The sequence below is a fragment of the Octopus sinensis genome, linkage group LG8, assembly GCF_006345805.1.
Source record: "Octopus sinensis linkage group LG8, ASM634580v1, whole genome shotgun sequence".
Taxonomy (NCBI): Eukaryota; Metazoa; Mollusca; class Cephalopoda; order Octopoda; family Octopodidae; genus Octopus; species Octopus sinensis.
The window spans coordinates 6,294,003-6,308,198 of record NC_043004.1 but is presented as its reverse complement, the minus strand read 5'-3'; the positions used below and the strand labels follow the sequence as shown (position 1 = coordinate 6,308,198).

Below are 14,196 nucleotides of genomic sequence, written 5' to 3'. Positions count from 1 at the left end.
TTATGTCTTTTTTTCCCCCCCTTACTGACTGCCGCACATAGACAACAACCAGAGTGAGTAAAATATAAATTTAGCTCTCTCTCTAGAAAGGGAAAGCACTCTAATTTAGCCGCGCGCACCAGCTGTTTCAGAATCTCTTTTAATAACCCACTATCGTCATGAGGCTGTAAAGCGATAATTTGGCGGTAGAGGTTGTAGGGGAGGCTATATTTCACTCTCTTCATTCACTTACTCTCTTTCTATTTCCTCGACACTCCTACTTCGCCTACATCTCTTTTTCCCCTTCATTCTCACCATCATAACCATCACTGCAAGTTTGGCGTGGTTTAGAAGTCATGTCAAGCGATATAAACTTATAAAAACTTTCAGTTCGTTTTTAGAAACCGATTTCTCTCTTTTTTTTTTTTTTTAAACTTCGTTCAAAGTTTTCACTCTTTACTTTTGTTACTTGCCAACGATGATTTCCCCCCGCTGGAACAATAAGTTGTAACTATAGTTTTATCCTTATACGATTGAGCTGGATTACCATGGCATAGTGGGGCCAGCTAAACGTCCCGATGTCTTTAAAAGAACTAAGTCTCACTGTTGCTGTTTGGAACCGACCCACCATTCCTTACAGGTTAGATATTTTTGTTTGATATATTTATATGTTTATTCTGATTACACAATTATGTTGTAGAAAGTTTAATCTTCTTCTAACTATAGTTCTGTTTTGTTTCGTTCTCGAGAATCTTAGATTCCAGATACTATTATTATATTTATATTTTTCATACAGTCGAAAAAGAAACCCCAAAACTATATCGTAAAAAGTTGCTAAATTTATACATCGTTTCTTTCTCCCACTCCCTCTCTCATATACATGCACGCTGTGCGCCTCTCTCTGTCCCTCTGTCTTCCTATTTGTCTACACCCCTCACTTTCTCTCTCTGCACCCCTCTCTTTCTTTCTCTGCACTCCTCTCTTTCATTCTCTCACTCACACATACACATCATTCACAAATCATTCGTCAAGGTTAAAAATACTGCTTATTGTATTTCGGATGTGTTAGATTTTTTTGTTAATATATATAATGGTTGTATAATTGCTAATAAAAATATTTGTACATGTTAAAACCGGTGTCACCGTAAAACAAAGTTAGTTTAAACAATGTATCCTTGTGTGTGTAGCAAGAAAAACCAGATTTATATTGAGGAAGCAAGATCGTTTCTCACATATATTATCACTTTTAGAATAAAAGATCTTTGAAGCAGATAACTGACACCGATTCACCAAGCTAGACGTGGGAGGAAAGGCTTTGAGATAGAAAATAGGGGCCTCTATATAGACCTGTTTATTTTTATGGTGTCAAATGATACCATGAAAATAAAGGAATACATTGGATAATGTGTCCTAGTATACACTGTCTGAACAGAAATGGTGGGATGGTCTCGGCTGGAATGCCTTTGATCATATATCACTTGGATGAAGACTGTCTTCAGCGATCGAAAAAGTTTTTGATGTCTTCTCTTGTTGGTTTTCTTAGGCTGAGAAGTTTTACGATATTAGTTACCAGGTTATTTTTCCTCCACCCCAATTATTTTGTTTGTTTGATAACACCAAAGTCAAATAAATGCCACTCATCTAACGATTCCGTTGGATGTTTACTATCACTTAAAGTTTTTCACGTTTTTAATCAAATTAATAACAGAACTATTAATTTTCTACTCTAAATATTTGCTTTTAACCTTCTTAATAGAGTTAATCTACGCCAGTGACCACTATTCAAAAATCAATTAATTTTACAGCGTTCCTTCGATATAACTCGTATCAATAATAGCCTCTTTTAAATTTCTCAACTTTCTTATCAAAGTTGTTTTCTGTTTCAACTTTATTATCTAGAATTTTGAGGGCACCATACAGTTTCTCCTTGTCTTCGTGCCTGTGTGGGTATGAGTCATCACTCACTCATCAAATGTTTTCCCAAACATCATATATTAGTCGGTTACTTATACACTTCTGAATGACTCTCAGAAATTTTTTTTTATTAATTAATTACCTCTTACTTAAAAAGGAAATTTGTACATGGATATTTAGGAAATTGATAAAGTTAAAAATAAATGGAATAGAATTGATACATTTGTTTTGCAAGTTTCCTGATGTGAAACCGTGTGTTGAAATAATATTTTAATTTTATTTTTGTGAAAATCCAATATTTTGAGTTTAACCATTTTTTTTTCCAAAGTAACTTGTTGACACTCTTTAGTGTATAACATCGATAGTATTGTAAAGTGTATACGCAAAATATTGATAACTGAGTTTTATTTATCAGAATGGAGTCAGTAGTTGAAGAGAAAAAAAAAAAGGAAACGAAAGATTGTTGTTAAACACACACCAAAAATAAATACTCTGTTGATTATATTGAAGTTATTGTTATTCAGTTTTCGAGAATGCCTGCTTTTGATTATATTTTAGCTGTCTTATTGATAATTAATTAGAAAGTTACAGTTTATCTAGTATTTTTTATGGGAACAACCTACTAAATATATATTGGTATAACAATCATCATTATTTAACATCTGTATTCCATGCTAGCATGAGCTGGACAAAGGCCCAAGGACTGCATTGTGATTCAGTGTCTGTTTGGCATGGTTTTTACAGCTTGATGCCCTTCCTAAAGTGTATACTGGGTGCATTTTTTCAATGGATTGAAAATATTAACAACATAAGGTAATTGTAGTGACCTTGTGATGTTAGAAGGAAATTTTAATGTCATTTGAATTGTGGTAGTCTCTTAATGGTAGTCATAAGCTGGTAGGTACACTGTCACTGGTTTTATAGCATGTCAGGGCCAAACCATTTATCTTTACTCATCTTTGTGGTTTAGTAGCAGAGTATGGAAGAGCAGTGAGAATAGTCAATGGTTTTTGTGCCAAACTAACTTGTTGGTGTATACAGTGCCAAAATTTTATCTCTTACATTCTTTGTTTATGCAATATCACATATCCTTCTTTCCTCAAACAAACCAAAAAAAAAAACAGCTTTCAACATACAATTTTACTGGAGTCTATTACTAAAATATATGCATGGATCTAATATACATGATATATATAACATTTAAAAGAAGGGGTGGATAATGTCAGTGTATTGTGAAAAAAAAAAAAACTGAAAAAGGGTCCAGTTTGAAATGTTAGGATTCTCATTCCACTGTACATTGAAATATACTTTATGAAACTATTTTACGCTCATACAGATCATAAGATTCTTTAAATTACAATATTAAATGTTCTTCTTTATACACCATGCACTTAAAACTTATATCAAAATGCATACATCTGCTTATAAGCCTCCAATGTATGTGAGCTGTAAAAATCTAAGTGAAAGACTACCCTCTCTTCATTCCCTGATCAATTGTCCATATTCTCTCTTATACTCACCTTCTTGTACCTTGTTTTGCTGTAACATCTTGTTGCCATCATCTCTGCTTTTCAGCTACTCTCACTCACCTGCAAATAACATAGGGTAGCCATGTATCTTCTCCATAGTAAGACACCTATGCTTGTTCCTCAGTCATACTTTAGCCTCTCATCACCTTGCATAAAGCCATCTTCATACTCCCTCAAGTACACACCCTACTCAGTCGGGACTCTTCCATTTTCTATTCCTTATTTTGGCAACCTCAGTAGTGCTGGTATCAAGAAAAAGGCACCCAGTACACACTTTAAGGTGGTTGGCATTAGGAAAGGCATTCAAACATAGAAACCATACTGAAGCTGACACTGGAGCTTGATGTAGTCCTGCAGCTTGTTGGATCCTATCAAGCTGTCCGATCCATACTAGCATGGTAAATGGACGTTAAATGATGATGTTTTGATTTTGAAAGACTACAATAGGTGTCCAGTTCTGAACTTTATCTTATCTTCTCTTTATGATGTTATGACAGTTTCAGATATTTGTTATAAATTAGCAACTGATAAATTTCCAAACACAGTTGGCTGTTATTGCTTAGCATAGTCAACACTGTTCTGGTAACATTTGGTGAAGGTTATTCTAGTCCTGACCACCCTATCATTTTAGAAATATGCAACACTATATTATCTGATGTGTCAACACTGGAAGTGTAATTCGGTGGAGAGTTGGCTGCAATTTCCAGCAAGTCAAGTGATTTTCTGGAGTCTATTACCTACTTTGTACAACTTTGTTAATAACTGTCTATCTATATTTTCATCAAAGAAGTACTGCCATCTGGGATATTGCTGCACTAGATGCGGGCCTTTCTGTGTGGTTATGAAATTCATTTTGCAACCATGTGGTTTCAGGTTCAGTCCCACTGTGCAGCACCTTGGACTGATGTCTTCTATTTTATTCCCAGTTTGACCAAAACTCTGAGTAAATTTGGTAGATGTAAACTGTGTGGAAGCCTTGTTTGTGTGTATGTGTGTGTGTGAATGAGTCTTTTCTTGTTTGTACCTACTCTACTGCTTGGCAATCAATTTTGCTATGTTTATGTCCCTGTAATTTAGCAGTTCAGCAAAATAGACTGATAGAATAAGTACCAGACTCTAAAAAAAAAAAAAAAAAAAAAAAAAGTAGGAGTGACTGTGTGGTAAGTAACTTGCTTACAAACCACATGGTTCCAGGCTCAGTCTCACTGCGTGGCACCTTGGGCAAGTGTCTTCTACTATAGCCTCGGGCCGACCAAAGCCTTGTGAGTGGATTTGTTAGATGGAAACTAAAAGAAGCCCGTCATATATATATATATATATATATATATATATATATATATATAATAATTATTTTAGGGAATATTATTGCTAATTTACAAGGAAAAATTCAATTTAGAAATACTAAATCAAATTTCACAAAATATAATATATATATATATATATATATATATATAAAAATTAGAAAAAAACACCTTTTATCAATTCAAAAGGAACAATTAAATTCCACCATCTAGAAAATTACATATAATAGAAATATTAAAATCAATAATATGTGTGTGTGTGTATGTGTGTGTGTGTGTGTGTGGTGTGTCTGTGTTTATCCCCCCAACATTGCTTGACAACTGATGCTAGTGTGTAACTTAGCGGTTTGGCAAAAGAGACCAATACAATAAGTACTAGGCTTACAAAGAATAAGTCCTGGGGTCAATTTGCTCAACTAAAGGTGGTGCTCCAGCATGGCCACAATCAAATGACTGAAACAAATAAAAGAGTAACAGAGAGTATAAGGGGTTGAGTTGCTTGAATAAGCACTCCAAGGTGATGCCCCAGCATAGCCACAGTCCAAGGACTGCATCAAGTCAAAAGATGACAAACATATAAGCTCAGTTGTGAACTTGTCCATTTGCAAACAGCTGCATTCACTGAGACGTATGTCAAAACTTCATAACATATCAGCTGCAACAAGGTCATACGTTGCAGGGTGAATTGCGTCAATGTGACCTAAAACATGAAAGTTTATTTTCTAGATTATTATTGATAAAGATATTTAATACATGATTCCCCCTGACTGGAGATTATTTTTCTTACCAAGATAAAACATGAATCTTTGATGACAAGAATTTGAGTAATGAAACCAAACTAAAGACTTGTGTAAGAATTGTAACCAGGTGCTGGCATGGCTGCGTGGTTAAGAAGCTTGCGTTGCAACCATGTGCTTTCTGATTCAATCCCACTGTGTGACCCCTTACGCAAGTGTCTTTTAGTATAGCCCTGAGACAACTAATGCATTGTGAGTAAATTTGGTAGACAGAAACTGTGCAGAAGCTTACTTTGTGTGTGTGTGTGTCTTTGTGATTGTCTCCCTAACCATTTGACAACTGGTGTCGGTTTGTTTACATCCCTTTGACTTAGCAATTCGGTAAAAGAAACTGATAGAATATGTACTGGGGTCAATTTGTTCAACTAAACCCTTGAAGGTGGTGCACCGGCATGGCCACAGTCCAGTAACTGAAACGAGTAAAAGGCGAAAGGTTTTCTCTTATACAAATTTCAGGCATCACTTGTGAGTGAGCATGATTTGATAGCACACACCCTACTTTTGCTAACCGTTTTAGGTACCCATACAATCATGAGCAGGTACCCTCTTTACCCCCCTTCTCACCCATTAATCTTGTGACAGCTAAGGGGGAGAGAGGGTTGCATCAGCACCTGGGTGAGTAGATTGGAAGAATGTGAAATGAAACACCTTGTTTAATGACACAATGCCTTGTTCAATCCAGGAATCATGCTTTTGGATAACTGTCTTTGACTATAACCCCTGGCCAACAGAAGCCTTGTGAGTGGATAGGAACTGTCTGGAAAGCCATCTTGTGTGTGTGTGTGTGTGTGTGTATATGCATGTGTGTGTCTATGTTTGCATCTCTTTGTCTTGATATTGTGTGATTTTTGTAAATAAATCTTATTCATTTCCTCTTATATTCTGCGAAAATATATATGACTGTGCGGGAAATATTACTGTGCCTGGAAACAGGTAAGGAGTGGTGACAGGGAGAGCATGCAGCTTTAAAAAAATTCATCTCAATTAACTATGTTTGACCCATCCAATCATGGAAAAGTGGACATTAAAATGCTGATGATGATATTCACGTGTACAACCTTGTTGTTTTAAGTGATTGCTAGACTGGTAGATTTTACAATATAAACTACATGTCTCCCTTTCCTTGAATTCATTATGGGTTACCTTTCTTTCGAATGATCATGACATTGAAAAGTTGTGTGAAAAATGGGCCAGGTGACTGGGAAAGGTGTGTAGAAAACTGTATTCACATTCAGATAGAATGTACATTGTTAACTTTGCTTAATTAAGAGGAACCTTGAAAATTAATTCTTTTGTAGTCGATTTTCATTGTGATTCAGTAAAACCAGTATCGTATAAAAAATTTTCTCATTACAGTAACACTAAAAATAAAGGTTGACTGGGTTTTCAATACAGCTAAGATAGAATTTAGATTGTAAGCATGAAGAATACTTTCAACAGGTTATATATATCATCATCATCATCATTGTTTTAATGTTGACTTTTCCATGCTTACATAGACAAGACAAAATTCAAGGCAGAGTTTCTATGGTTAGGTTTCCTTCTTGGAAATTCCACTGAGGTCAACTTTGCCTTTCGTCCTTTCAGGGTTGATGAAATAATTCCAACTGAGCACTGGGCTCTATGTAATTGACTGGTTCCACTGCCAAAATCTCAGACCTTGTGCCTATGGTACTCTTTTTACTTGTTCCAGTCATTTGACTGTGACCATGCTGGAGCACCGCCTTTAGCCAAACAAATCAACCCCAAAACTCATTTTTTGTAAGCCTAGTACTTATTCTATTAGTCTCTTTTGCCAAACTGCTAAGTTACAGGGATGTAAACACACCAACATCGGTTGTCAAGCGATGGTGGGGGGGAGGGGCAAACACAGACACACGAACATACACACACACACACACATATGATGGGCTTCTTTCAGTTTTCTGTCTACCAAATCCATTCCCGAGGCTTTGGTCAGCTTGAAGCTATAGTAGAAGACACTTGCCCTAGGTGCCACACAGTGAGACTGAACCCGGAACCATGTGGTTGGGAAGCAAGCTTCTTACCACACAGCCACTTCTGTGGCCTATATAGTCACTCCTGCACCTATAGAAAGGATTATTATTATTATTAAGGTGGTGAGTTGGCAAAATCAAGAGCATGCCAGACAAAATGCTGCTAAGCATTTTGTCTGTCTTCACGTTCTGAGTTCAAATTTCACTAAGGTTGATTTCGCCTGTTATCCTTTCAGAGTCAATAAAACCAGTTGAGCACTGAGCTCATTTGACTTACCCACTTCCCTGAACTTGCTGACCTTGTGCCAAAATTTAAACCATAATTTATATTATTATTATTATTAAGGTGGAGAGCTGGCAGGATTGTTAGTGTGCCGGATGAAATGCTTAGTGGTATTTCACCTGTCTCTACATTCTGAGTTCAAATTTACCTTTCATCCTGTCGGGGTCAATAGATTAAGTACCAGTGACACACTGGGATTGATGTACTCAGCTAGTTCCCTCCCCAACAATTTCAGGCCTTGTGCCTATAGTAGAAAGGATTATTATTAGGTGCTACTTTGGTATGTGATCTATGTAACCAACATGATCTACAAGAGTCAAATTCTACTTTAGTATGTGATCCACATGTTTCATTTATTTATTATGGCTTAAATAAAACATTTTTATATGTTTATTTAAAATTTAAATAAAGCAGATTTGAAACAAGTTTACTAATTTTATTGGCAAATTAAACAAATGGGCAAATCAAAGAAACATCAGCTAGAAAAGTAAAAAATAGATAATTAAAATTTTTATACATTTTATATATTTATTATTAAAAAGAAATTAGAATGAAGCAAATTTGAAACAAATTTACTAATTTTATCAGTGAATCAAATGAACATCAGCTAGAAAAACTGTTCTTGTTAAGTATAGCTTTTCTTGTAGATTACAATATAAAGTGTAGATCATATACCAAAGCAGTTTTATGACACATAGATTGCATACCAAAGTAGCACCATATCATTATTATTATCATTATTATTATCATTATTATTATTATCATTATTATTATTATTATTATTATTATTGTATGATGTCTTTGGTTTTATAATGCTCCTTGTGAAATTGTTGTGATCAAGGTGGATACTTGAGTTTAACTTTTGGTTCTGTCACTAATAGATAATGTTAAGTAGTATGTCAATGATTTTTTTCAACCTTTCTTTCAAGCCAGCAGCACTCTTACTGGCTTGCTTTGTTGACATCTCATAAATAATTATATCAGAAAAGATTGCCTTTTGAAATTTAAATAATGTTTGGGTCTTCTATAGGAAAAACTGCATGATGATACTTCAGGTTGAAAACACAATGCTTCCAAGATGATTGTTGCTCAACCTGCTACAACTAGCATTCAAATGTCCCTCAAATCACACTCTACTTTCTTGAAAATGAAAATACAAATTGGATAACAAAGCCCTAGATACACGATGCCCACCCTCCAAAAAAAAAATGGTATGGTCATAGCCAGAGCATCATAAGTTTTATCTTTTTCCCTCCTGCTTTAAATGTAGATAAGGTCACATTTACATCCTTGAATATTCATGTTGACTTTGAATTTTATCTTACATTTTAGACTCACTCTCAGGCATAAAAATTCAATTAAAATCTAAAATCTAAGCGTCATCATCATTCTCATTACCATTATTATCAGCTTAATCATTATCTTCATTCTCATTACCATTATCAACAAGTAAAGTGAGATTGCAGCCTTGGCCGATGCCAGTGTTGCATGATCAGCCCTTTTAAAAGTACCCTTGCAGCATCGAGCGATATGATATGTTTGAGAAGATCTGTTGAGTCAAGTAAAATTGAAATCGTAGCCATGGCTAGTGCCACCCGACTGGCTTCCATGCTGGTGGCACGTAAAATGTACCATCTGAATGTGTTTGATGCCAGTGCCCACTGACTGACTCCTGTGCTGGTGACACATAAAAAGCACCCACTACTCTTTTGGAGTGGTTGGCGTTAGAAAGGGCATCCAGCTGCAGAAACATTTCCAGATCAGATTGGAGCCTCCTGGCTCGCTAGCCCTCAGTCAAACCATCCAACCTATGCCAGCATGGAAAGCAGACGTTAAACAAGGATGATAATGAAGAAAAGGTGGCAAGATGGCAGAATTGTTAGAACATAAAGAGCTGGGAAAACGTCACTAAGCATTTTACCCAACATGCTGAGTTCAAATGGCACGAATGTTGGCTTTGCCTTTCATCCTCTCGGTGGGAGGGGGGGGGGTGATAAAAAAAAGAAAGTATCACTCAAGCACAGGGGTCAATATCACTGACATACCTCCTTCCCCTAAAATTGCTAGCCCTGTGCTAAAAATTGAAGCCATTATCATTAAATAATATCCAATCTTCCAGATTTCGATATAAAACCATTTATAGTTTCTTGCGCTTTGTTTTCTAAATTATATTTTTACCATAGTAATGATGTGCTATAGCAGGGGTCAGCAAACCAGGGTAAATTACCCCAAGTGGGGTAAAAATGAAATTCTTGTGGGTAATGGGGACTCATTAGACATAAGTAAAATTATATAAAAATCCGTTTTCCTTGTAATGACAGAAATTTCTCTTCTGGCAACCCTGCATCTGTCCAATGTAATGGATTCATATAAATTGATTCAATAAACCTTTTGAATTCAAAGAATGTATGATTTTCTTCCTTTCAAACCAAGGGGTGACGTCGGCATAAATAAATATATTTTGGAGTAATTGGTTAAAAAAGTTCTCCGACCCCTGTTCTATAGTAATGATGTATAATTAGTCTGTTTGGTAGATTTGTATAAAAAGTTTTAGGTGGTTATGTTGAATTTATATGGGAATGTGTAAGGGCTGTCAGTTTCTTGAAAGTGTTAAAAATTTAAATCCACCACGTTTCTTAAAGATCATGGTAGAAGTCTTGGTTTCAGGATCACTCCTGTCTAGAAACTGAGGTTGGGGGTAAGCAAGGGCATGCACCCCATAGAAAATATCCAGCTCCAGAAATGCCTCATGTTTGCTAGGGAGAATGGGCACCAGCCAGCCCAAAGGTTGGGCTAGGCTGCAACTGCCTGCCTCAGTTGCTATGGCATTGAGGTAGATCTGGCCACCCCCATTAACGGGGACAAAACCCGGATTTAAAACACTGGATGATGACGTATCTTAGATTAATTTGCTTTCTTGTTAAGTGTTCAATGTTCTGTCACTTCTCACTTACACATTATATTGTACAGTTATATTCATTAAGATATTGTGTCCTTGAATTAACCTCTTCTGTTAATTTAACTGAAGAATACAGAAAACATTTTCAAGCTTTGAAGAAGGGATTTAAGTGGCTTTAAAGTGAATATGGTTGAGATTAATTTGTTAGTGAATAAAAATTCTTTGAATGAACAGAATGTAAGAGGTTTGAAATAGCACCTAGCAGCTGCTGCTATTAAGACTGTGCAGAGTGTGATCTCAATCCTTTTGATTAAAATCTCAGAAGAATAAATGGAGGGGGGGGGGACTGTACATATATTGATATATTTATGAAAAAACTTAGCAACCATGTGATTTCAAGTTCAGTCTCACTGCATGGCACCTTGGCCAAGTATCTTCTACTATAGTTCCAGGCTGACCATTGCCTTGTAAGTGAATTTGATACTTGGAAACTATGTTGAAGCCTGTATGTATAAGTAGCTCAATAAATGGTAGCATTTAAGGATTCAACCACTTGAATTTAACTCGCACAAACTTCTAAAGCACCATCCGAACATGGCCAATGCCAGTGCCCCCTGACTGGCTCCCGTGTCAGTGTCATGTTAAAAGCACTATCCGAACATGATTGGTGCCAAGCCTGCCTGACTGGCTCCTGTGCCTGTGGCCACTGGCTTTCTAGACTTTAGTCAAACCATCCAACCTATGCCAGCATGGAAAACGGACATTAAACAATGATGATGATGAAATACAATTAAAATTAACATGTCCATTCAATGAGGTCACACTTGAATGATGGTCTCTTTGTCAGCTGCTAGATATAACAACCAGTTCTGTCTCAAATCACACCCTAACATTTGAAAGAGGGCAGGAGACATTGGATAATGTAATCCAGACTACCATATAAAATGACCAGGTAGTCACAGCTGGAAGACTGTTTGATGAAACTGACCTGATCAACTACAACACTATTTCCTCCAGCCCCCCCCCACACACAGCCAGTCAGCCAGAGTGAGTTGTTATAGAGTTTATTTTCATTGTCATTGGTTATTTTAGAAGAGAGGATTAATTTAAAATAGTTTTCATGTCTCAATATTTTGTATATTTACTTCAAATAGGCAATTGTGGTGGCTCAAGTTTCAGTATGAAAGTATTGTGGCTTTGAATTTGTTCTTGTCTAACCCTGAATCTAAATATAAATCATTCTTTGCTTTCAATCATTAAGCAAGAGCATAACAGTTTTAAAAGAGTAGGTATTTATATAAAATTCATTTACATTATTATTTACTTATAACCTATGACACGAGGCAAACAAAATGTGTTTGTGTTCTAATAAAGGCTATTATATATATAAATGTGATTTAATATATTTTAGTTGTCAAAATGGTTTATCTAAATGGCATGGAAGTTATTAATTGCTTGAATTTTTTTTTTTTTTTGCTGCCATTGTTTTAATTAGCTAAATTTGAAGATGTGCAGTATCCAAAGCAAGTTTAGATTCTTTTTTTTTTACAGTGGGCTGTGGGAATAATTGGATCGTTTTTTAACAGTTTTTGTATAATGCGATTTGCTGTATTTGAGAAGACACCCCAAGCTAAGTAAAATTGCTGTTACCCATATATACAGGCTTCTCCTTTACAAGTGACGGTGCCACATAAAATGCACCCGTGACAGTGCTGCGTAGACACACGCATGCTGGTGGCACGTAAAAAGCACCCAGCACACTCTGTGAAGTGGTTGATGTTAGGAAGGGCATCCAGCCATAAAAACCATGCCACAACAGGCAACTGGAGTCTAGACAGCTCCCTGGCCGCCAAGCTCCATGTCAAACTGTCCAACCCATGCGAGCATGGACATTAAATCGTGATGATGCATTGTTAATTTGGTATGTAGTAAGAAAATCTTACCAGAAAGTATGTTGTAAGGCATTCCACTTTGTAAGTAAGAGAAGTTAGGCAAATCTTCGTTTTATAAAATAATATGTCTTAGTGTTTGTCAATTCACATTTTTTTTTGTCTCATATTTAAAGACATCTTACCAACATTGCTGCAAGAAATTAAATTTAATTTTATTTAACATGTCATTTTAGTATTAGCTACAAACTTTTATTAAAATATGCAACAAAGTATACAATTCCTTCACTTCCACTCACACATTCCAGGAAATTACTGTATCATAACTACTGAATCAATGATTTCATGCATAATAAAGCATGAGATCATTGATTAGAAAATAAAGGACTGAGCCCAGTGGACTGCATAATCCAAGGTTGATAAAGTACAGTGAATTACTAGGGCTGATATAATTGATGATAATTCTTTCTTAAATTTAAGGGCACATGTTAGCCTTGAGTACAGATAGCTGTTGAATTTTGGTTGCAAAATGTCAAGTTGTTTGGTAAGATGAAAAAAAATGGATGGTATTGCCGGAAGTACTTTAGGATTCCGGAGAACGGAATCAAATATCAGACTGTCATAAGAGCAAAAGTAAAATTATAAAATACTGAAGCTAAACACTTATTTCCTATCAAATTATCCCTTTTTTTAATTTAATAGCAAGTGTATGTGTCTCCTCTTTGTTTTGTAATGGTTCAAAGCAGACTGAATACTTTTGTTTTTAATCTATAATACTGTAACAAAATTTTTATTTTTTTGTCTTTGGTCAGTTAGTGTTATTTCCTATTTGCTTCTATCTAGAAATCAAAGGAAATGACTACCATTCCCTTCAAGCTTTGCTTCTGTGACCTGGACATCAATGTTTTGAAACTGACCTATTTTCCATTATATTTCAGACAGATTCAGTGCTGAGTTGCTGAAACAGAAATAATTATAGCAAATGTTCTACAAATATTCAATACCACAGATTTGTTGACCTTAAGCACTTGAGCATGACTTTTGGTGGTTGACAATATGTGCATCTCTGTTCATGAGCAGGAATGGTGGAGGAGCATTATAGCTATGTGTTGAGAGGGATTCTTTGGGGTTTGAATAAATTTAACAAAAAGCAATTTTTCATACTTTCTAAGGGTAAGCAAATAGGAAATAACAGTTGCTACGCAAGGACAAAAATCATGTTAGACAGTGTAATTACGAGGGGCATTCAATAAGTAATGCCCCTGACCCACTTTCCATAGCAGTAGAGCAACGACACTTGGCACAGTTATTAGTCTTCTTTTATATAGGAACCACCCAGAGTTACGCATTTCTTCCATCGTTTGATGCAGCTCTAGAGACCGTTTTTGTAGAAGACCCCAGCTTGGTCCTCCAACCACGACCTGACTTCGGAAATCAAGGCTGCATCATGTGGGAAACACTTTCCTTTCAAAAACAACTTTATGGCTGGGAAGAGGTGAAAATCCGAGGGTGCAAGGTCAGGAGAGTAGGGGGTTGGGGGAGGAGTTCATAGCCGCACGCCTGTGCTTCTGATCTGGCGACCATCGAGTTGTCCTGCAGGAGGAGGAT

The 14,196-nt window shown here is 36.1% G+C and overlaps 1 protein-coding gene across 10 annotated transcripts in view; it reads left to right on the top strand.

Annotated features, from left to right (window-relative positions):
* The window catches only part of LOC115214989 (trafficking kinesin-binding protein 1), a 257,960-nt gene that overhangs the window by 76,199 nt on the left and 167,565 nt on the right, over positions 1 to 14,196 (top strand). Inside the window, exon 1 of one of the 10 annotated variants that reach the window (XM_029784092.2) lies at positions 292 to 619. The exons of the other annotated variants lie outside the window; for them this stretch is intronic. Coding sequence (XP_029639952.1) covers positions 558 to 619 — 62 coding nt within the window. The 5' untranslated portion in view covers positions 292 to 557. Of the gene's footprint in view, positions 1 to 291; positions 620 to 14,196 lie in introns of those variants that run through there. 10 annotated transcript variants of the gene reach the window in all.